This window comes from Lupinus angustifolius, chromosome LG13, assembly GCF_001865875.1.
Source record: "Lupinus angustifolius cultivar Tanjil chromosome LG13, LupAngTanjil_v1.0, whole genome shotgun sequence".
In the NCBI taxonomy this organism is placed as follows: domain Eukaryota; kingdom Viridiplantae; phylum Streptophyta; class Magnoliopsida; order Fabales; family Fabaceae; genus Lupinus; species Lupinus angustifolius.
In genome coordinates, this window is record NC_032021.1 from 2,576,037 (window position 1) to 2,599,606 (window position 23,570).

Below are 23,570 nucleotides of genomic sequence, written 5' to 3' on the forward strand. Positions count from 1 at the left end.
TATATATATTCTATATATATGTCCATTTTCTTTCTATATATATATATTATAAATGTATTTGTGTCTAATTTTGTATTTTTCATATATCAATTGAGTTTGAGGTAAGGTATTAACTATATTGAACTTGAACTCAATCACATTGAGTTTTGTCTATTAAATTTGGGTTGAGTTAAGATTAGTACTTATGAATTTGATTTTCATTATCATCCTATTCGAACAGTTTAATATTTTAACAATTGGCAAAATGTAGAAGAATAAACTATAATATTCTAATTTAAGTAAGTAGCCTAATAAATATGATGGTCTTTAAACATTAGTAATGAATTGACATTTTGGAACCTTTGGAATATATGAGAGGATATATTTATGTTTTTAATTTAAAATTAATAAAAGATATGATTTTTAATTTTTTGTGTGTCACGTGTATTAAAGATAATCCAAACTCATTTACTAATAATCTGAAGTATCCAAAGTCGAGGTAACCAGTATAATATTTAGAAACTTGTATTAAACCATTTTAAAAAATATGACACTAAAGATGCCCGTCTAGCTCAGTTGGTAGAGCGCAAGGCTCTTAACCTTGTGGTCGTGGGTTCGAGCCCCACGGTGGGCGCTTCTTTTTCTCCCTTCAAAATTACAGAAGGTAAGTGGGTAATAAAATTGTGAAAAATATTCCCTATTACATACATTGATACATTCTTTGTACTACATCGTCCCCTCCAAATTAGGGTTTCAGATTCGATTCACAGATCCACACACTTTCTTCTTCTCCCAACATGTTTTGGAAGCTCGCCTCTATCTCCGACTCCTCCTCCGTTAGTTCTTTTCCCTCTCCTCCTTTTTTTCATTCTTCTTTATTTTTTGTTGTTCTTTTCCACCTCTCCATTGCGTATTTACTTACTATTACTTGATTTTCATCAACAATTAATTAATTAGTTAATTGTTCTTCCACTATGCTTAGTTTAGCTACCTCACACTGTTACTATTATTGTAAGTCGTTTCTATGATCTAATCTGTTGTGAATTGTAACTACAGCAACACATAGAGGCGCCCTAACATGCCAGGAAGGGTGATCTCCATTTTAAACAGATGAGTCTTTCGGCCATTTGTTAATTTGGGCATACTTACCGAGCATTCGAAATTCCCTCGAGCTTTACGGAAAGCAAATGCACTCAAATTATTGCAAATTCATGGGAAAGAAAGAATGGACATGTTTGATAAATGAATCTTCGAAAGTGTTTGCTTTTATGTATTTTATAGATTTGAATTCAAAGGCAATTTGCAACGAACTTGCTTTACTTTTCAAGACTGGCATGTTTTGTTTTTTGCTCTCTTGTAATGTTACATGTCTAGAGTGAGTTCTTATAATCAAAAGGCTTCATAGGTGATCCCTGAAATATTAAAAATGAAATCTTGATGTAAAACGAAAATCTCAGTCACATAAGGCTCTGGCTATCTTATTTTCTCCCTCGTAGTCTAATTTTGTGTAACTGGTTAAGCTACAGGTTGAGGCGATATTAGACAATGAGAACTTTACCTTGGAAGAGCTTCTTGATGAAGAGGAAATAATCCAGGAATGCAAGGCCTTAAACAGCCGTCTTATCAACTTGTATGTTTCTAATCACTTTGAGTTTATGGAGTTTTTCCTTCCTAGAACATTGTTTATTTAAGTCTATTGTTTTTTCTTGTTTTTTTGGTTGAATTCAATGTTTGAAATTACATTTGCAGTCATTGCCGTGTGAATTTTTGTGTGATTAGAAAATGATTTCGAATTTGATTTGTAATGCGGTTTCGGAGGTCCCACAAGTCCACAACTACAATATTGTAGCCGCATCATGTGATGCAGTCCACAATTTGAAACAATGGGAGAGTCCAATGGCTTCAATTGGTCCATGTGGCTATCCTATGTAGTGGGAAACAAGATTGTTAAATCACAAATCAAATTGTGAACCGCCATGCTAATTTTTGAATCGTAAATCGTATCAAACCATAAGATTCAGATTCATAATGAACAAAAGCTTAGAATATGTCGTATGAATTATGTTTAATGCTGAAATAATGATTTTAAAGTAGGAATTCACCAAAGGACTTAACAAGTCTCACAAAACTAAATAAATGACAACTTAACGAGTCTCACAACAAAGTCTCAAGTCATGAATTATAACTTAGTCTAGCTATCAACATCAGTAGTCAAATAGGGTGCAAAGAGTGAGTAAATGTATGAAGACCCTTCTAGAAGTAGTCATATCAATGGAATAATCAAATAAGGTATGTACAGTGTTTCTTCAATTCTTTTTCATCTAGCAATTTCAGCTTCTGTGACCTTTCAATTTATTTGACGAGAATTGATGAGAGAAAAGCTAATAGGAAAATATTAATGAACCGCTGAATCATATTAGTGATACAAAATCACATGATTCATATTTCATAGCCACCTGTGATTCATCACATGATAAGAATCATTTGTTTGTAGAATCATATCAACTTGTGCGATTCGATGTGTGAATTGTAAGATTTCTAACAAGTAACAACTATTGTGGGAAATAAGATTGGTTGTCATTATTGTTCTTTTGCATATTACATGCATCTGCCCATTTTTACTTTGTAACAAGTGAAAGTAAGTGTAAGTACACTATTTACATAAAGCACAAGCTGTATATGCAATGATGATTCAATAAAAGGTAACTAATAGTTGTTTGCTATTGTGCTGTATTTTTTACTTTCAGTCTGAGAGATAGAGCTCAGGTTGAGCAATTGCTACGCTACATCATTGAAGAACCACCAGTAGATGCTGAACACAAACGGGTCTTCAAGTATGCTGCCATAATAGAAACTTGTTGCAAACGAGCTTTAAATTTCAACATTTCAGCCTTTTTGTTCCTTTCACTGTATTATCTAATATTTGGCATATATCTTAGGTTTCCGTTCATTTCATGTGAGATATTTATATGTGAAATTGATGTCATTTTGAAGACTTTGGTGGATGAAGAAGAGGTTTACACTTCAACTTCAAGACACAATTTGATTTTTGTTTGAATTCGTATAGTAAGGCTTTGCTTGTATTAATTTCCACTTACCAATCTTGTTGCAGCTCATGAACTTGTTATTCTCCTTCTTAGAGCCCGACCGATCTCATAGTTCCTTACTGGCTGGGTACTTTAGCAAGGTATATACTTGATAATGTTGAAACTTTTACTTTTATGAATTTTTGTTCAAGTTAGCTACAATAATTATATTAAAACCACTTAATACACACTAATTTGTATTCTATTTTGCAGGTTGTTGTTTGCCTAATGATGCGAAAGACAGTGCCACTTATGAATTATGTCCAAGTAAGTAAAGTAATGTGCTTTTGTAGTAGTATTTTGCCAGGGTAGTCATTAGCTCATGGAGTGCCGCAGCAGCTGTCTTCTGCTAGTCTTCCACCGTGTTGTGTTTTTTGAGGCATGCCATTGCGCTTGGGGCCAAATAGCTGGAGTCGTGGCCGCTTCACTTTTGCAGAGAATGAAATCTCCGTTTTCTATTTCCTTTTAAATGGAATTCCGTTTTGCCCTAACTTGAGCTGTTAAAATTTCTTCTTTTCCCTCACTTAAACTGTTGGAGTCTCTATTCTCAAAGTAGGGAAGTCTCATTTTTACTCTCACTTAGAGGGAGATGTAAGCTGTAGGATTCAAGTAGGGTTGATGGAATGAAGAAATGCTTTGAGTGTCATCTGTGATAAAAATTACCATTCAGGCTTAAGGGAAAATTTTACCGCACCACAATTAGACCTACAATATTTTCAGATGGAATGCTAGTTAGTAAAAAGCAAACAAGAGAATGAGTTCAATTTAGCAAGGATGAAAATGTTGTGTTGGATGAGTCGACATACTAGAGAACTTGGGATTTTGAGTAATGAATTAGAGAGAAAGTTAGGGCAACACCTATTGTAGAAAAGATAGTAGAATCTCACCATAGGTGATTTGGGCATGTGTGGAGAAGACATGTTGAAGCCCCAACAAGAAGGAACTATAGGCAAAATCATTAAGAAGGATGTACATGTCAATGGTTTGATATAGACATGATATATGGTATAACATTATTAAGTCATTTGATGCATGTATGGTATGTCGTTATGAAGCAATTTTCAGTCTATTGTACAATTAAGCTGTATGGTATGTCGTGTTCCTTCTGAAACCATCTGGTTTTCATGCTTCACCTTGCTTTTTGCAGGCCCATCAGCATGTTTTTCGCCAACTAGTTGATTTGATAGGAGTTACATCCATTATGGAGGTAAACTTATTTCTTGTAGTTATGATATTATTGAGATCTTGATGATATGCCATAGTGGGTTCTGAGATTTGTTTTTTTGCACAGGTTTTGGTTCGATTAGTAGGCGCTGATGACCATGTATATCCCAATTTTGTAGATGTGATGCAATGGTTGGCTGAGAGCAACCTTCTAGAGATGATTGTTGATAAACTAAGTCCATCCGTAAGTGATTCATCTATGTTCTGGGTTTATAGTCCTTTAGCCAGGTTCTTATGTTACATGTATGTTGTGTATGCACCTAGCTGTAAGCTAAGCATCCTAGTGTATGAGTCAGCTCGATTTCCTTACCTGGACTCGAACTTGCACGACTCTATGATCTGAATCGCGAGTTTGACAACCATGGTCTCTTTGCTGCCTCATATTTTTTCAATTTATCTGATACCTGTTACTTTTCCTTATGAACCAGAGTTCTTGTCAAGTTCATGCCAATGTAGCCGAAACATTATGTACAATAACTAGAGTTGCATCATCTAGTCTAGCAATTAAACTTTCAAGTCCAAGGTTTGTATTGCAAGGCTTTACTTTGGTTTTTTAGTACATCAATATACCTGTAATTAATTAGTAAATTTGTTACTATGCAGTTTTGTTGCAAAAGTTTTGGGTTATGCATTGGAAGATTCGCAATCAAAGTCTAGCCTTGTGAACTCACTTTCAGTGTGCATTTCTATGTTGGATCCCAAAAGATCGGCTGTTTCTTCTTCACTTTTTCATTCATATCGAAGTCAAAACATGTATGAGCCACCAATTCCTGTAAACCCTGATACTATTGGTGCAATGCTCCCTAAACTTGGTAAGTGTAGATTGTTGTATTACCATGTAAGCAAGATTTTCTATGCTCAATGAGGATAGTTTTCATTTTGTTATACTACATATTATAATGACATGAAATACAGAATGAGATGATGAAACAGAGTTGTGTTGAAAAGGTCAAGGCTTTTCAATTATTTTACGTGATGCATAATCATTTTGATTTTGGTGAATGGTAAGATTGTCTTTCAGTTATGTGGACCACCCTTTAGTATGACTTTCTTCCCATAACCCTCTTTGTGATGGTTTATCTGGTCCTAATTCTTCTAGTCATCAATGACTAAAGTACTGTTGGTTAAGATGTGCTCTAGTCCTGCCAGGGTTTTTCTTAGGGGGGGAGGAGGTTGTTGTAGTAATTATATGCCATGTTGTGTATCTTATGATTATGCCATGTTGTGTATTCATTTGTTTCTTTTGCGTGGTACAAAATTTTCAGCCTTATCAAATGAGTAAGAATGCATTTCTTGTCTGCAGGTGAGTTAATTGTGCTTTTGGATGTGTCATCCGATGAAAAGGTATTGCCTACAACATATGGTGAATTAAAACCTCCACTTGGAAGGCATCGATTAAAGGTTAGTTTGATGTCCTCTTCATAACTACATACTTTGGCAAGGATGAACTTATGTTCCATAGATAACTCTGACTGTGTACTTCCAGAAGACCAAAATCTTACATTCCTATAGAGTATAACTCTAATGTGATCTTTCCATACATTTTCTTTCTTTGACCAAATTGCAATTTATTTCAGATTGTGGAGTTCATTGCAGTACTTATAAAAACTGGAAATGAAGTGGCAGAAAAAGAATTGGTTAACTCTGGAACCATTCAACGAGTCATTGATCTTTTCTTTGAGTATGCAATTTTAATTTTCAATTTGGCAGAGTTGTAGTAGATGTCTAGATAAACACTGATGTATTCTGTGTAGATATTTCTCATCTCTTCTGGTGACACATTCTATGTTAATACAGGTATCCATACAATAATGCATTGCACCACCATGTAGAAAGTATCCTATTATCATGTTTCGAGAGCAAAACTGATGTCATTGTTGACCATCTCCTTCCAGAGTGTGATTTAATTGGGAGGTTTCTCCAAGCAGATAAGAATTGTCTTCTTTCTGCTGAAAGCAATCAGGTAAACTTGTAGATGGAAGATCATGTGTTGGTAATTACCTTTTCAGCTGTGTATATTTTGTGTAACTAATGTAAAACTGTTAAACCTATAATGAAAAGAAACATGGGGAATTCATATAGTATGTGAGAATTCAATCATCTTGATTTTAAACTCCATGTTGTACTGACTTGAAAGGTAAAAGAAAGATGCATCATACATGAGCTTAATTATATCTACCGTATTCAGTGAATGTCTTATCTCCATACCACAGCTAAGTCTATATGAACATCTTTTAACTGAACTTGAGTGATCTTTCAGCCAACAGTAGCTGCTGCTGGAAAACGGGCTCCGCGGGCAGGAAACATTGGACATATTACTCAAATTGTTAATAAACTTGTTCACTTAGCTCATAACCGAAGCCATATACTGGCATGTCTTCAGGTTAGTTGTGTATGACTTCTAGGCACAGTGTTCATGGTTTTCATAGCAAGTAGCAAGTGAAACTCTTCTTACTCATATATACATATCTGAAAGATCTGTGATATATGCATTGAATTTATATCCTTGACAATTTTTTGAAAAACTTATTTGCAGAAGCTTTGGTACCTCTTGTTTCTAGTCTTTCTATTAACGTCCATTTTATTTGGGCACGAAGGATTCAAGTCCTTGGTGTGCATAGTTCACTTGTAATATTTGTTTAGACAACAATAACATTAACAATGCTTAGACCTTAGACCCCAGAGCAAGGTTTTCTTATAAAGTACTACTTTTGTCTTGTATGTGTTTGTATATGCGAAAAGTAAAACTTATCGCGGCTGACTTGTTCTCATGAGATTTCTGTTTCCTCTATGGTGAATATTTCCCCTGTGCGTAAAACAAGTTAAACCTTTTTTTATTGAAGTCATATTGGTTCGAACTTGCTTTAAATACTACAACAGGATTTACTTAAAATTGGCAGGAAAATAGTGAGTGGAATGAATGGCAAGCTACAGTTCTTCAGGACCGTAATGTGATTGAGAATGTTCACCGTTGGGCTTGTGGGTAAGCTTCAATTTTATTTATCTGGCTCTAAATTCTTTGCAAAAACTTCACTGGGAGGGTCTAGATATTTTTGTTGACCATAATGTCTCTGTTTCTGTTAATTTTGTTGTAGTAACATTGTACTTATAATTGGGCAAGGCCATGCTTTCATTGGATAGCTTTGTTACAGCAGTGAGGTCATCTTGAGCAATAAGAGTTGGGTGGCCTTGATTTTCTGTCTCTGAAATTAAAAATATATGGAGTGGATGGTGTGAGTCCTTAATCATCTTGAATGGGTTCTTATTTTTACCTTGTTATGTGCAGACGTCCAACTGCATTACAAGGTAGGATGAGGGATAGCGATGATGATGACCTTCATGACAGAGACTATGATGTCACAGCTTTAGCAAATAATTTGAGTCAGGCTTTTGGATACAAAATTTATGGGAACGAGGATAATGAAGAGGTTCATTTCTGTCTGTTGCTTCACCACCCTCCCTTTTTTATTTGGTTTCCGATATTTGCCTTTTGGGTTAGGCATTGTAACATAAATGCTGGACTAATATTCTGATGGTCTTGATTGCAGACACGAGACAATATGGATCGAGATGAAGAGGTAATACTTTTGGTCATTTGTAGTAACTAAAGTAATTGTATTTGGTTCATTTCAGGGATTTTGAGAACCACTTTGGTTCTTTAAAATGTCTGTTTCATCTGGATATTGGGTGACTATCCCATGTTCATCATATCCCTTTCATTTATACAGATTTGAAGCACAATTTGACATGCCTGTAATTTGTAATTTCACTATTTAAGTGTTTATTGCACTACTTTTGTAGTGCCTGTCTCCAAGTGGTGCAGTCAATTTGTCGCAAATATCAATTGAACATGTAGTTTTTATTTTTTTTTGTTTAACAAATTTGATAGTAACTTTATCTGTTGCATCAAAATACAGGATGTCTACTTTGATGATGATTCTGCTGAGGTAGTTATATCGTCTCTAAGACTCGGTGATGATCAAAGGAGGTGAGTATTTATTTTGCCCTATAGCTGGTAAATAAGTTAGGAGGAATCTAATCTTGTGTACTGATGCTCCTTTCTCCTCTAGCAAACAACTCACTTGTTATGCCTCCATTCATACATAAATTTATGTGTTGTCTATTATCCTAGTACTGTGCTCCGCATATATCTTTCCATGTTTCTTCTGTATCTTCCATGTGGTATCTGATCTTTCCCTTAATCTGAAGACAAGAGAGTAGTGTAAGATGTATGTAGTCACAGACTACATAGAGAAGTACACTTTGAATGTGCTTTTTCATTTTCCTGGCACCTGAAGCTATTTCTCAGCTTTGGTTTTGTGCACTTGTCTCTATGAGTCCATCTCTACTATTCCTGTCCATCATACATAGAAATTAGCACCTTGGGGGAGGCTAACTCAAAAAAGTGGATATGATAAAGTGGATAGGAGTTTAGCTCATGTTCAGGAAATTACCGCTGCATTGAGAATTTCTTTGAATATAATGATCAGATATGTTTTTCGGATTTGGTATATGAACACTTTAAAATTCTTGTCGGTAAAGATAGATGAAAGGAAACACGTGGGTGATGCTTAAGCTGAAATGATCAATTATTTAAAAATGTCTATAAGGTGATTTTTTATTTTTAGTTTTATTTTTTTTTGCCTTGTACACAAGTTCTTTTGAAAATGTCATTTTCCAACTATTTAATGCCTACTTAATGTTAGATATACATGGTTGTGTTCGACTCTTTTGAGTGGTTATTGGTATTTAGCCATCACTTGTAGTTACTGGCTGGTCAACCTGACAGATCTTGTTTAAGGTCCATTGCTTTGTGATTTTTCTTCCCTCTTTTTGATGGATGACTATTTAAATTGGCAACCAGGCTTTGGTTGTACTATTTCATTCATCAGTTAAATGTTGACGTAATTAAGCATCATTTCTTTTATGCAGTAATCTGTTTACAAATTCGAACTGGTTTGCATTCCAAGATGATATAATTGGTGATGCACCTAGGGACAACACATCTTCCTCGGAGATGATGGATGATGTAAACTTGAATGGAACTGCAACAGGTGTTAGCAATATTGTTGACAATGAGGTAGTGGTTAGAGAGGAAGAAGAATTGACTGATAGCAAAAGTAATGTGAATGGTACATCTAGCCAAAGTACAAACTTGATTGGATTAACCGCTAACAATTCCATGAATGGAGGTGCCGACTTTGAAAGTGAGAAGGCAAGTGCTTCACATGATAAGGGACTCTTCGGGTTTGAGTCTCCAGACAATGAAGCCTTGTTTGGGGATAGGCCTTCACCTGATTGGGTGGGATGTGGTGAACCATCAGATATGCAAGCTTCTGGCTCAAGCTTGAATCCCTTTTTGGATCATCATGAGTCTACTAGTAATCCTCAAGTAGGTAGCCCTAATCTGAGTTCTTCAAATGGGGATTCTGTACCTTCTAATGGATTGCCAACTACTAGTGATTCGATCGAGGGGGATCGGGACTTGAGTCAAAGATCCGTACCAGTACCCTCATTATTTGAAGAGGATGTTGAATTTGTTGGTGTGGAATTAGAAGGTACCGAGAAAGCGATGGAACAGGCTCTCAAAGAAGGGATAGTTGGAGAAGCAGGAGCATTAAAAAGAAACATAGCCCCAAAAGTGCCAGAAAAGGAAAACTCTGAAGATGGCAGTCCTGGAATGAAGGACTTCAATGACACAAATTACTGGAGGGTTGATCAAGAGGTTGCTGTTCAGGAGTAGTAATGACACGGTCTTAAATTTTGCTTCCATGTTTGTATGAAAATTTGAACCAACCCATGGACAATGCTACAAATTAATGTACAGTATATTTTTGCTTCAATTATGTTCTGTTTCTGTTGTTTCAGCTTATTGAATATTAAGATTGTTTACTAATTTGAATTTTTGCCTCTTTTTACAAGTGATTTAAGGGAATTCCCGAATTTTGAATATTTACTCTGGTCTGCATTGAGTTTTTTCTCCACCCTGATATTAATTTGCATTCGTTGCGTATGTGGCTCTTAATGAAATTAGCTATGTTTATTTCTACAACTCTAGATCCTTGAACTTTTCAGTTTTTTAATCTGTCTATCTTCATAACAAGTGTTGAGAAATGAGTCATAGTTTGATCAGCATTTGTTAACTAGATTTACTTTGTATCTGCACGATTTAGGAATAAAGTATCTCGAGCTCTTTCAGCTACTAAAATCATAACATGTGTCTTATTTAATTATTTTTTATACAAATATTTAATTAAATAATAATACACATGTTATATTTTTATTGGCGGAAGGAATTAAATTATCATGATTGAGTTAAAGAAGTTAAAGTCAAATTGGTCGTCATGTTATATTTTTTGTAATATTTAAGGTTACTGGTTTAGTATTTAGCAAATACTACCTTCTTGTTAGAATTCATCACGAGTTGTGGTTTACATATCTGAAGCTAAGTTTAAGTTTATTTAGTTAAACAAACCTCATACCAATATTTAATTAAGTAAATCTCAAACAACTGACAAATTCTACTCATTTGAATTAGAGCAATTGACAGAAAAAGTCAAATATAAGATATAGCCATTTGGGAATCTAAATAAGAAAAAAGTTGTCTGCCAGCTCAAACTCATGTCATGAATGTTGCTCATATGAATCGAATATTTGACCTAATAAGATACCTGAAGATCTAATGAAGTTTTACTCCACTAATCAACATCTTTGCTGCTAGTTCCAACTTTCATTGACAAAAGAATATGATCCTCTCTACCAAGTTCCCGCTTATGAAACCACTTAGGCCTTCCTTACTTGGGTATTTCATATATACCCTAAGCGGTTCATGGCCCATTAGTAAAATAACATGCGTTACTGGGCTACTCCTGAAATGTCCATGGCTTTGTTTCAACAACTTGCAGATTGGAGAGAATTAGGGTCTTCCAGATTAGACTAATTGAAAAACAGTTTCTAAATAAGACAATGCATATTTCTTCATTATCATGAAGTTATTAATTTTCATGTTATCCGCCATAACCAATAAATTAACATGGGCACAGGAAATGTGCCAATCTGTTTTAGAAATTATAACAACTAAGTTTAGGTTATTAGCTTATCACTACCCTATTATTCATGGGATGAGTTGAAATTATCTGGCTTCCACCAAATGGGTCTATTTGCAAGTCAAGTTTTAAACTGAAAATGGAAGAAAAAGAGAACTTTACAACCATCATACAAATGTAATTTTCTCTCTCTTCAAAATCCAACTCATACAAACTGACCTAAACAAGAAGTTATTGTGAATTTTAGAACAAAATTGATTTCAAATGAAACTAAGTGAAACTTTAAGGTGAGGGCAGGTTCCTTTTCAATAATATTATTATTCCAGAAATATAGGGGAAGGGGAATACCCCAATAGAGGTAGATTTGGCAAAAATTCATGTGGAATTAGCATCCAATGGATACTGAAAAGTTCCACCTTTCACATGGATTAAAATATTGCTACCCAGCCACATTCAGATCCTCTTTTCATTTTTTCATACACGGGCTTAGAGATCAAATCAGTCCCCAAGAATCTTTTATAACATTATTATATAATGAGATAGAAGCAGAAGAGAAAGGCACCATTCAAGCATTGAGGTCAAACCATGCATGTTCTTATACAATAATAAATTTTGTGCCTTCCCCTTCTCCATGTTACCATAGTTTTGTCCTTACTTCAATGTCCCAGAATCAATCATGCAAGCAATTTCATGGATTCTTTATTCTTGCCCCACTTGTCTGCAAGATCTAGAGTTAGAAAACATTGATATTTCATTCTGTTTTCAATACCTTATTTCCTGAATGGCTATTACCATGCAGTGAAACAGTGACTATGTTTACTAGTATCTTCTAATCATCTAATCCATTTTCATGAAATAAATGAAGCTAAGCGATATAGAATTAATCAAAGGAGAACAAAGGAACAATAAAAATTTGAATCCTGCCTAGGTCTACTGTTTCTTCGTCAATATAATCTAAACATAATATTATCCTAGAGACTTTCTAGGAAGGTTTAACTATTAAGACATCACAGAAGAACCTCTAAAAGTCTCCTTAGCAGCTCTGTGTCTCATTTCTATGACCTTCTTGTGGGAGTTTGAGTGCAACGATGCTACAAAAGTGGGGCTAGCTGCAGGCCGGTATTCTGGAAAGAGCCGGCCAGACCTGTAACGAACTCCACAAGCATTGCAAAGGGTTTTCGGACCCATTGGTCCCTCTCTCCATTGTGGTGTTTCTGTCACCTCGCAATGTGTGCATTTCCCGAGGACACCTGACTCCTGTGATGAGGATCTCTTCATCTCACTATGATCGGGGAGTAGTAAGAGATCCTTTTTCTTCTGCTTCTTTTTTACTCTGGTTACTAATTTCCCCGATGTCCGAGTTTCAAAAGTGGGTGAGGTAGAGATGAAAGGAAGTGATAATAGCAAGTTGAAGCTTGAGAGCCGCTGGCGTTTGCCTCGGGGACGCTTTAATGGGATGACAGGTAAGTCAGAGTTGGAGTTCTCAACTGAAGAAGAACTACTGCTTTCAAAAACAGAAACTGGGCTGTAGGTTTGGAATTTGTGCACATCTTTCCTGTTAAAAGACACATTCTGGATCGGAGTAGTTTTGCCATATGTAGGTCCTGTAGTCTTTTCAAGCTGTTTTATTGGGGAAACATAAAGAAAATATAAAACAATCAGATGCAATAGTGATGGATATGCTGATATACCTGGAAAAAAGTTGACAAAATTTGAATAGTACGTAATGTTAAAAATGCATTTTTTCAATTATTAGATGCCATAAGATCAATAATGGTATGAATCAAACAGTCTGTAGTAAACTACTTGAGTCTTCTTGCAATTTTGATTGAGATTCGGCAGAGTCTTGCCTACTAAGCATGTGCGCTACACAATTTGTACGATCCAGCTAAATCAACATTAATCCATTCCGTGTGACAGTTTCCACAAAGATGAACACAGGATATGTGATAACTGATCAGCAACAGCCTAGTAGTAACAGCTAGCCAACTCACTGATGTGAGGATATTCCTGAATTAAATCGGGACAAGAAAGGCTTTGGGAAAGGGGAGGGTATTCATTACTGTGTTGCCCAGCCATATACTTGTTCAAGCACACAAACACACATCTCTCCATCAACCTTTTGAAGGATCCAAGAAAGCATATTTTACATCTTTTTTTGTATGCATACCATGTGTACATCATTTCAAAATAATTAAAACATTTCCAAATTCCAAGCATAGTTACCAGAACTTTCTCACTTTCTGAGGGCAAATCATAAAAAATAAGGAAAACTTACAATTTCAAATTAATTATATACGAAAAGTTCATGTCATTTTACATTTTTTGAACAAGAATCCAGGGAACAGTTTAAGCATACCTTCAGTTCAATAAAATCAAGACAAGTAAAATACATAAAAGAGATAATAATAATAATAATAATAATGATAGTGAATTTTTATAATACAATAATAATCTGGAACACAACTGTTATGATTGATAAACCTTACGACTGAGTAAATGACATTAAGCAGGTAAATCACTTCCAAAACCTACTTATTTATTTCCTTTTCCCCAAGGTTTCTCTGTTTCGTTTTTAGAACTTTTAATGCCGATCTACAAACTATAACAAGAGGAGTTCTGCAACCTGAATAGTAAAGAAAGGAGATTACCATCACTTTCCAACCCTGCTCATTCCTTCCTTGTTCAACCCTCTCAATGGTTCCTATTTTATGGTCTTTAACTGGGCAGATTAGAGAACAGAACAATTGCAGCATTTCCGGGACATTTTGGATCATTTGCAGGTAAAGTGAAGCAAGTTTTCATTTTACAAAAGATTGAAGATGAAGACTATAGGGTTCAGACAATTCGCAGAGTATAATAGCCAGGAAATACTTAGCCACAGACGTGGACTTACCCTTCTACCATTAACAGTTCCCGGTCATTCTTATAATTACTCAGAACAAAGTTCATTTTTCCGGTCACTCACCAATAGAAGTTGAAAAACAAGCACAAAATCACCAAAATATGTCCTTGAATGTTGATAAATTCATGTTTCAGTTTTGCAAGATAAAAGTATGTGCATAATTACTTTGTCAAATATAATTGAACTGAATTGAAGTAAAATTCTCAATTTCTGAGTATATAAGGTGAGGAACAACATACCAAAATATAATTTAAGCAAACAAAATACACTGATTCATGAAAATTGAGTGCAGGATACTCACAGAATCAGTGGAAGTGTTCTCAATCCCAACTTTTGGAGTCTCATTTTGAGTTTTATCACATAATGCTGCTGAATGAGGTACTGAAAAAACACCAAGAGATGGTTCTTCAATGTGTTTAAATTGAGCAGCCCAATCTTCTTCAACAAAATCAGTCTCCACATCTTCTATAGGAAAATCGAAAAACTCGAAGACATCATCGGAAATTCCATCTGAAAGACAATTAAAATTGTTGTCCAAGAACCAACAATCCTTCATATCAGCAATATCCTATTCCAAAACAGTTACAATGATTATCAGAGAAACATGACAAACCATTCATAATTCAGTATTGAATGAGAATCACCTTATAAACAGAAAATAATACGAAATTTACAGAAACGGAATCTTGTTTGACATTGAGTTATTGTACAATTAGTTAGTAACAATGAGATTATATGCACATTGTACAATAACAATATTTAGAGGCAGAGCAATCTCTCTGTCTCCGGGAATAAGACTGCGTACATTTATTCTCGGCAAGAGTGAGTCTCGTACAATAGGCTGCCTTTTTTAATAAGAAAAAAAGACAACTAAAATTGTACCTTACCGACTCTGCATATGACATTGCCCTAAAAATGAGAATAAAATGCTCAATCAAAATTCAAAATGAAGTGAAAATAGAGTAATAGAAGTTTAGAGTTAATGAGAGAGTTTCAAAAACAAAAACAAAAGCAAAAATAAAAAAGTTAGACTCACAGAAGAAGAGAAATATGGAAGTGAAGAAAAAATGAGTGATTGTTTTAGTACAGCGTAAGGGGCGGCGCTACCATGCGGAAGCCCTCATCTTTTGTCCGTGTTTCTTCTGATGTCTGAACTCTTTTAAATAAATTGTAAGAATATAAATTATTGTTTCATTACATTCCATATATGTATATTTCCTGTGATATGTTTCTTATTCAATTTTACAACTCCTTAATTTAAAGCAGACAAAATATAAAGAAAAAACTTTCATATGGGAGTTTTTAAGCGTAGTATATAAATAGGGGTAGAATTTAATAATTGGTCATTATTTGTAATGATTGAGCGTTAGTATACAAATTTTTGTATAGAAATAAAGTTAAGTGGATCACCGACGACCGAAATCACGGTCAAAAGTTAACTGATCTATTTTTTGTTGCCTCACGTGATTATTAATTGTTTGCTGTGATATTTCACGTGGGACCAGATATGGTGGATGACATTAACGAGGCTATAAGATTTGAATAGAAAAAAATAATATATGTATTAATATTGTAAAACTTTTTTATACCAATTATTTAACATTCATATTTAATTAGCATTGTAAAGTTTAATTGTATATATAAATTTCACTAATGTATTAATATTATACTCTTAAATTAATAGGATTTCAGTCAAAGTTATACGGAAAATCTCATCCCATTATAATATAACAAGTGAGGCTTTGGTTATCAAATGCTGTTTTTACAAAAAGTACGCTTTACATGCGTTAATGGGAAACTTACGCTATACTCAAAGTAAATTGAAAAACTTCATACATGCCACTTTTAAACTACTTCAGATAAAGCCTATACGTGGTTTGGTACCACAATTGGTACAGAGAAACTTTTCATGATTAAATCAGTTGGTAACGCTTGGTAAGTTAGGTTTTTGAAGAGGAATAGTCATATAATCCACGACCCATATATTTTATGACTCTTAAATTTTATCTCCAAAAAACCAATTCGCAATGTACCCTAAAAAAAACCTTGATAGTTTATGAAAATTTCCTTGACGTCACAACTGGTCTTTGAAAAAGTAAATTCACTGCGTCCTTAAAGATATATCTATAAATAATTTGATCTGTCAAAAGTTATATCCAATGAAATAGTTTAGTCAGTCAAAAGTTATATCTAATGAAATAGTTTGGTAATATGTTCATTTATGGGATAATTTAATTTCTATAAAGTTGGATTAAAGTGGATGAAGTTAAAAAATTTATGATCCAATTTTCTAAAATGATGAATTAACTTTTCAACAACCAAATTGGCCCATTACCAAAGTAAATTAGATACCATTTTGGTACTTTGGCTAAAATTACTGCAACCTCTTTTCCACATTTTTGGTCATAACAATATTTTGAATTGCATTTTTTATTTTTTGGCACATCTGATAGCTTTTATATTTATTCTATGAGTACTTCTGTCTAAAGCACAAGTAGAGTTATACATGGGTTAGCTTGGATGAGTTTTCAAAGAAATATAAAATTTAACCAAGCAAAATTGATTAGTTGGTTTGGTAAACTGGTTCTAGCACGTAAAAATACACAATAAAAAAATTACATAAGAAATATAAAGAGAAATTATTAATGTTGCTCTTAAAAGAGATATAAAAAAGTATTATTTTAGTATTATACAATAGTTTTTTATAGTTTTTGTTGTCATTCAAATAACATAATAATAAGAATTATGATTTGATTACTTACATCTTAACCTTAGACGTTCTTCTTCTCGCATTTACAATTACTAGGAATAAGAAAAGGATCAAAATAGAAATAGCTGCTAATGGAAAAACCTTCCACATGGTGATGCCATAGTCATTGTCCCATCTCTCCTGCAATTTAAGAATAAGACAAACAACTCAGTGCAACTTATGGAAGTCTTAAAGCATCTTCACCCTCTTCAACATGCAAAAGAAATTGGCAATTGTGGTAGTGAAGCCAATTTTAGAGCCTAATATCTCATTTCTTTTCTATCTTCAAAGATATAGATTATCACATTGCAACTTATACATGTTAATACTTTACACATAAACTTCACAACGAAAGATATCAATTCAAGGACTTGGTTTTTATTAAAATTAAAATCTAAAATAGGTGGACAAATTTATCTCAATTTTGAAACCATATTTATCAGTATTTTGAGTAAACCGTGTAAAAGATAATTTGTTATATTAAGATATAAATTTACACCCACAAGTAATATGCATAAAATAGATAATTAATGTGAGATATTAAGCCTAGAGGTTACGGATTAGCCATGATTTCGGGTTTGAATTATCCAAAATTAATGAATCCCAGCCCAAAAATTTATGACCCCCAAGGTTATATTTGCAAGCATTATTAGCTTGTAAAAATATATTATATGACAAAACATCTTTAAAGAGAATATATCAAACCTTCAAGAGTCATACCTCAGTAAATGTCTGCAATGTAGTTTTATGTTGCTTATAGAAAATGGTTCTCGCGTACTCATAAAGCTCTATGTCAAGGTCATTAAGAGACCGAATCTCCTGGAGAACCTCTTCAGAAACATGAAGACGTGCCTGTAAAATCATAAAAATCACCGGAAAAGGATAACAAAAAGTACAAGCTAACAAAAGGCTGTGGAATTCTCTAACACCTAGGTCAAACATTAACATCAATAACATAACGTACAAGGTCATTGGAAATTGGAAACTGGAAACTGGTAAGTCTATAAAAGAGACAATATCCATGCAATTCATCAATGTGTAACATGTTCCATATTCATGTCACATGTTCCAATATTTACACAAAATATGATTTGCATACATGACTCTGAGCCGCAAATACTAATATGAAAAGGGATATGTGGTACATGTATTTCACATGATAAATTTTCTTGTCTTGAGCTTCAGAAATATAACCAGAGTACAGACACCAAGATTAATTATAAGTTGTATGGTATGATTTACTCTTGACAAGAAGCTCTATCACATAATCATGGTATCTCCAGCTAAAATGCAAACAAAGTCAATGTTAAATCATCCATGCAGTTTTCAAAGCCCGTGCAAGAATCTTAGGATATAAAAGTTTGCATCTTGAAAGTGTGCATAAGGCAAGCATAAATTTTTTTATATTAATATAATGATGGTATAAGAACCATGTGATGATGTTATGTTGGCATTATATTATTAAGCTTACCTCCCTTGAAAAGTTGACTGGAGAAATCTTCTTCAAAGAAGCGATGCGTCGGCGTGATTGAGACTTCCGTAAATTAGAAATACAGCCTTCATAAGCATTCATGAGCTCTCCAACTGTCATCTAGGATCAATGAAGCATCAACATACTGTTAAAGACTAGATGTACATAATATCTGATAAGTCCACAAAACCACATAGTTGCTGAGGAAACAAGCTTACATTTAATTCTGTTGCTTCTCCACTCTCACTTGAAGTAACCTCACTTGCTCCCTTGTCTGTGGTGCTATTCTGTCTTGCAATTGGAGTTGTAAGAATGCGTCCCATTATCAAATTTCAATAACTAAGTTCCTCCTTGAAAAAGATTCTTCTTACCTGATGTTCGCTGCTATCAGGATCAGAATCCGAAGATGATCCCTGCTCTGTAGTAAAAATATATGATCAATGCCATATGTTATAAAAATACAATCCAATGCACGGCCAAGATGATAAAGGTCAACACCAAAGTACTTTAGGCCAACAATAAAGTTCAGTTCAAAACACGACGTTTGACACACATACGCAAATCATCAAAAAACACCACACATGCAAGCAAGAATATGAACGCTAGCATCATGTTCAAAATTCTGTACCATTTTAAATGATTGATCCACCTTTGTAACTTACGAAAAAGTTTGACTGAAACATACAGTTTATACAACACTAACCTGTCTTATCAACAATATCCAGGCTAGCATTTGGACCATTAAGCTGTGATATCACCTGAGAACCAACCACATTTGCAAACATTGTAGCAGATTCTTTGTGCTCCTCAGTAAGACCAACATATAACATATCATCCAGTCTTTTCTGCAATAAGTACAAAGCACAAACCATAACTGCATTGAGAAAATGAACGACAGGGGAAGCAAACAACTACATGATGCAATATGACAACTTCAAAAGCTTATCTGTTACCTTCGCAACTTGTAGCACATACTTGCCCAGAATCTTATACTTCTGTACACAATGGCGTACTTTATGTGCTTCTGCTATATAAGAATTGTTTGTCAAACCAGCAACCTGGAAATAGAACAATCCACCAAACTTAGTCATGCATATTAGACATCATTACCAAGACATTCTGTAAATACAAGATTTGAGCTATTTAATTGCATTACGGGCTTAAATTTGCAGGATATACAACTAAAATTAAGCACTCCCCATGCCCACCATGCTCGATGAGTAGAATATAACAGAAAGCCATGGTGTTCGGCATTGAGACATAAGCTGAGAGTGGGTCATCCAACAATAAATAGGATAATTAGAAGGGGTCTTGCAGCTTTAAAAATATCTGGTCTGAATTTTGTGGCAATCATTAATAGCCTCAGAACAAAACATGGATTTTGAGAGCAAATTCTAGTTGAACTCAGATTTCTGAAAACAGTAAAACATGGCATTTACAGAAATTCATGAAGCATGCAAATCTCCACACTGTAAATGATGTACACAGTGAAGTACCTGGAATGTGGCTCCATTATGCACAAGATCCCCAGCTGCCGGATGCTTGATGTATTCTATTAATGGCATTGCGAAGTCTTCCATGTCATAAGAATCATTGCTGTCCATGGTATGCAGTCCCCTACTATACCTAGCATCTCTCTGTCCATTTAAGGTCTAGACTAGTCATACAAACACCAACAAAAGTATGGAGGCAAAAAAGGAATTTTGATCCCATATCTTTAATTCCATTTAAAAATTTGTCCCTATCTTCTGTTTTTGATAATTTGATCCCTTATGATTCAAACTTTCAATTACCATCAGACTTTCAACAATCCCACTAAAAGAAGCAATGATGTGACCGCATCTTAACCATGCCACCACTGCCGACACATCATCACTTCCATTAGGATTCATAACAGAATCGCTAGAGTGCCACAACGGTTGAGGATTTGAAACTTACAAGACTAAATTGGCAAAAATGAAAGACGGAGAACCAAAAAAGGGCGGCCCAGTGCACGAGGCCCCCACTTAGTGGGGCTTGAGGAGGATAGATGTATGCAACCTTACCCCTGTATCCGGAGAGGTTGTGTCAAGAATTTGAACCTGTGACCTCATGATCACTAAGCAACAACCTTATCGTTGCTCCAAGTTCACCCTCTTTTCAAAGAGGTGTAACACGAGGACTTCCCAGGAGGTCACCCATCCTAGTACTACTCTTGCCAAACACACTTAACTACGGAGTTCTGATGGGATCCAGTGCATTAGTGCTAGTATGATTGCACCTAAAAATGAAAGACAAAGAACCAAATTGAAAAAAACACAGCCATAATAAAGTGGATAATTCATTTTCTTTTTGGCAACTTTAGTGACTGATTCTCCATCTTCAAAAATAAAAAGGCCACAATTGCATATTTAAGCACATCTACATCCAAAACCATAACACAGAAAGCAAGTTATCAACTTGAATGTAGAGTACTTTAGCGTGTCCTATATAATTTTTTATCACAAGAATCAGGCTACATGCACTTCAATACAAGTCATGGCATATCAGCAATATGACTCTTTTACAACCTTATATAAACTTAGAAGTGTGAAAAAGGAATACAAAAACTTGCAATATCGAAAAATAATTGAAGATATACCCTGGAAAATAGGTCTTCCCGCATCCACGGAACCAGATACTTCCAAGGCCAGATTTCCAGTGTACTTACTCCTTTAGTCCTAGAGCGCAAGCGTTTAGCCATATGTGTTGCAGATGTTAAGTTTGGATGCACCAAAAATCTAGATGCAACCTCTATTGAAAATTCATAAGTACTAAAGACACGGTCAATTGGATCCCTAAGTATGGTAACCACAGAAGTTCTCTGCCTTGGAAGTTTGGATGTCATGCTATAGTCATCATGTGTAACTAACAGCCTGCATTTTGGTTTGCTGCAGATTCATGAAAATAATAGAAAGCGATAAATAAGCAATATTCGTTGGATTTTATAATAGACTTTTGCATGTAGAATGTGGCTTTTCAACAATGGACTAGGACTACTGGTGAGAATGCTATGACATAATAGAAGCTGCTTTTCATTATATTGAAATAAAAAAACAGCAGTCAATCCCTTCATTGTTTTTGAGTAAAAATATTATAACACTTTGTATTGTATATAAAATAGTGTGTGGTAGAATAATTGCAAAGCTGCTGAGAGCATCTATATTTAAAGAGACATGGAATATGATAAGTTACAAGGTCCTTAACGTGGAGAGAAAAGAATGTTAGAACATATTAATGCTGCATGCCTTTTTAGATATTATAGATTTTTAAATGTGAATGCTTAGAATTCCGGAATTGATTTTGGTGATAACACAGCAAGTTACATCTCAAGACCACAGAACTCTTCAAAGCAGATATCTCTACCATATGACTTAGGGTGAGGTATTCCAGGAGGTGAAGAGTGTTCCTTGGTGTAAAGGTTACAGGCACCTGTTGAAAGCTTGTTCGGTTAGTGAATAATCTCAAGTTAATTTCCTTGAGGACTAGACATAGGTTACTTGTGGTTGGTGACCGAACCATGATAAATATTGATGTGTTTGCTCTTATCTACATCTCTCGTTTTTATTTATCAGCATATTTGCAAACCTTCTTGTTTTCATTTGCAAAACATACTGAAGAGTTGCTTTTCTTACATCATCGTTTAGATCTCTTGGTTATTGCAGCCTCAAGAAAGAACTTTCATATGATCCTCTTTGAATTGATTATATTTTCTTAAGTTCCTGCTAACAGTTTTTAAAAACTAATGGCACACATGGTAGAAAGAATTGAGGCAGTACCTTGGATCAAAGCGCAACTTATCATATGAGCGAGGGCATTCCAGATAGCTAGGATACAATTTCTTCAAAAAACTGCAAAAATAACAGATACAACAGGTCAATGAATCAATCAACAAAAAAGGGCTTAAACTTTTTCTCTATGGAACCATTACCAGTGAAAATATGTGCGCCCTCCCGTTCTAGGAACATGGAGGAAAAACAGCAAATCCCTCAATGTGTGCTTATCTTCTCTGATTTCTTCATCAAGTGAAGAATCTGCCCAAACCTTAACAACTCTTTCGCAATGTCCAAAATCATTTTTGGCAAAAGAGGCACTCACTACAGTACCAAATATAACAAATATCAAATAACATACCAAACCAAACCAAAACGAAACTAATAATCAATAAAAACAGAGACTAATAAAAAAAATAAAAAGATGGTGCAGCATTTTACCTAATAATCCAACAAGAATCAGCAACGTGGAGAAGTTGAGAGTATTATGATCCATCCACGAAATTTTTACTCCTGCTAGAAGAAACACTAAGCTACGAAAAAAGGGAAAACCCTAACAATGGCACAGATTCAGAAAATGGAGACAAAGCATGAAATCGAAGTGAGGAAAACGATGGTAGGTGATGAAGCTACCTATATGGGATTCAGGAATCTGGTGTTCATAGATTCGCGATGGAGATGGATTCACTCACCACAAAACCAAAAGGAGAGAAACCCTTTCTTTGATTTTGAGGTGAAAGTGACATTTCCCCACGAAACAGACAGAAATATTCCCCGGGAAAATAAAATAGATGTTGCGGCTTTTAAATGTAATAAATTACTAAAACGACGCAGCTTTGAAAGTGAAAATGGTATAAATTGGGAGAATTGTTTTGAAGTTGGTAAACAATACATAAATATTAAGAGATAATGTCTTAGTTTTATCCATTATTATTTATCTTTTAATATTTATCTTTAATCATCATTAATCTTAAACAAAATAAAACATAAATGAGTGATAAATGATTTTTTTGGGTACACAGTAATAAATGATTTAGTGTATATAAATCATTATACCGAATTATACATAATATTATAAACTCTAACAATTGTATGAAAATGTTGGCAGAACCAAGCCTTAATACATGTTCAGTAGCATTTATTAATCTGATGAAGATCTACTTATTTATTGGTGTTGGTGTATTAAACAAATCAAAATGTGTTACTTAATTAATTTTTTTTTTATAAAAACATAAGTTAATATTTTATATTATTTTAGAAAATAAAATTTGCAAGGGACTTGGGGAAATTGTCTCTTTGGAAATAGAATCCTTGTCCCT

At 34.5% G+C, this 23,570-nt stretch overlaps 3 protein-coding genes and 1 non-coding gene across 14 annotated transcripts; 2 read left to right on the plus strand and 2 right to left on the minus strand.

Annotated features, from left to right (window-relative positions):
* TRNAK-CUU lies at positions 541-613 on the plus strand. The gene has a single exon. It is a non-coding gene; the product is annotated as a tRNA-Lys (tRNA).
* LOC109325579 (serine/threonine-protein phosphatase 6 regulatory subunit 3-like) lies at positions 702-10,433 on the plus strand. Of its 5 annotated transcripts, none has more exons than XR_002105156.1 (20): positions 702-815; positions 1,500-1,609; positions 2,727-2,813; positions 2,919-2,994; positions 3,092-3,166; positions 3,279-3,332; positions 4,213-4,272; positions 4,357-4,473; positions 4,718-4,812; positions 4,893-5,101; positions 5,593-5,690; positions 5,867-5,970; positions 6,087-6,252; positions 6,550-6,672; positions 7,190-7,272; positions 7,576-7,717; positions 7,838-7,867; positions 8,207-8,277; positions 9,222-10,110; positions 10,212-10,433. XR_002105156.1 is itself a non-coding variant. In XM_019558019.1 (20 exons), exons 1-20 carry the CDS (start codon positions 777-779, stop codon positions 10,030-10,032), a joined length of 2,496 nt encoding a protein of 831 aa, XP_019413564.1. In that variant the 5' UTR covers positions 702-776; the 3' UTR covers positions 10,033-10,338. The 5 variants fall into 5 exon arrangements, 4 of the variants coding, with proteins under 4 accessions (XP_019413564.1, XP_019413563.1, XP_019413561.1 ...); XM_019558019.1 differs by having other exon boundaries at positions 9,222-9,762; positions 9,817-10,338; XM_019558018.1 differs by having other exon boundaries at positions 9,222-9,734; positions 9,786-10,338.
* Positions 12,166-15,423, minus strand: LOC109325534 (GATA transcription factor 11-like). 4 transcript variants are annotated; one of them, XM_019557954.1, is made up of 3 exons: positions 15,277-15,423; positions 14,542-14,808; positions 12,166-12,955 (listed from the first exon to the last, which is right to left on the minus strand). In XM_019557954.1, the coding sequence occupies exons 2-3, from the start codon at positions 14,794-14,796 to the stop codon at positions 12,335-12,337; spliced, it is 876 nt and encodes a 291-aa protein (XP_019413499.1). In that variant the 5' UTR covers positions 14,797-14,808; positions 15,277-15,423; the 3' UTR covers positions 12,166-12,334. The 4 variants fall into 4 exon arrangements, with proteins under 4 accessions (XP_019413499.1, XP_019413498.1, XP_019413500.1 ...); XM_019557953.1 differs by lacking the exon at positions 15,277-15,423 and adding an exon at positions 15,128-15,160; XM_019557955.1 differs by lacking the exon at positions 15,277-15,423 and adding an exon at positions 15,123-15,139.
* On the minus strand, positions 16,946-23,043 carry LOC109325532 (protein-tyrosine sulfotransferase). 4 transcript variants are annotated; one of them, XM_019557948.1, is made up of 13 exons: positions 22,885-23,043; positions 22,693-22,764; positions 22,410-22,575; positions 22,258-22,329; positions 21,081-21,369; positions 19,957-20,097; positions 19,414-19,518; positions 19,164-19,305; positions 18,832-18,878; positions 18,679-18,747; positions 18,461-18,580; positions 17,710-17,841; positions 16,946-17,130 (listed from the first exon to the last, which is right to left on the minus strand). In XM_019557948.1, the coding sequence occupies exons 2-13, from the start codon at positions 22,745-22,747 to the stop codon at positions 16,999-17,001; spliced, it is 1,470 nt and encodes a 489-aa protein (XP_019413493.1). In that variant the 5' UTR covers positions 22,748-22,764; positions 22,885-23,043; the 3' UTR covers positions 16,946-16,998. The 4 variants fall into 4 exon arrangements, with proteins under 4 accessions (XP_019413493.1, XP_019413492.1, XP_019413491.1 ...); XM_019557947.1 differs by having other exon boundaries at positions 22,693-22,784; XM_019557946.1 differs by having other exon boundaries at positions 22,693-22,804.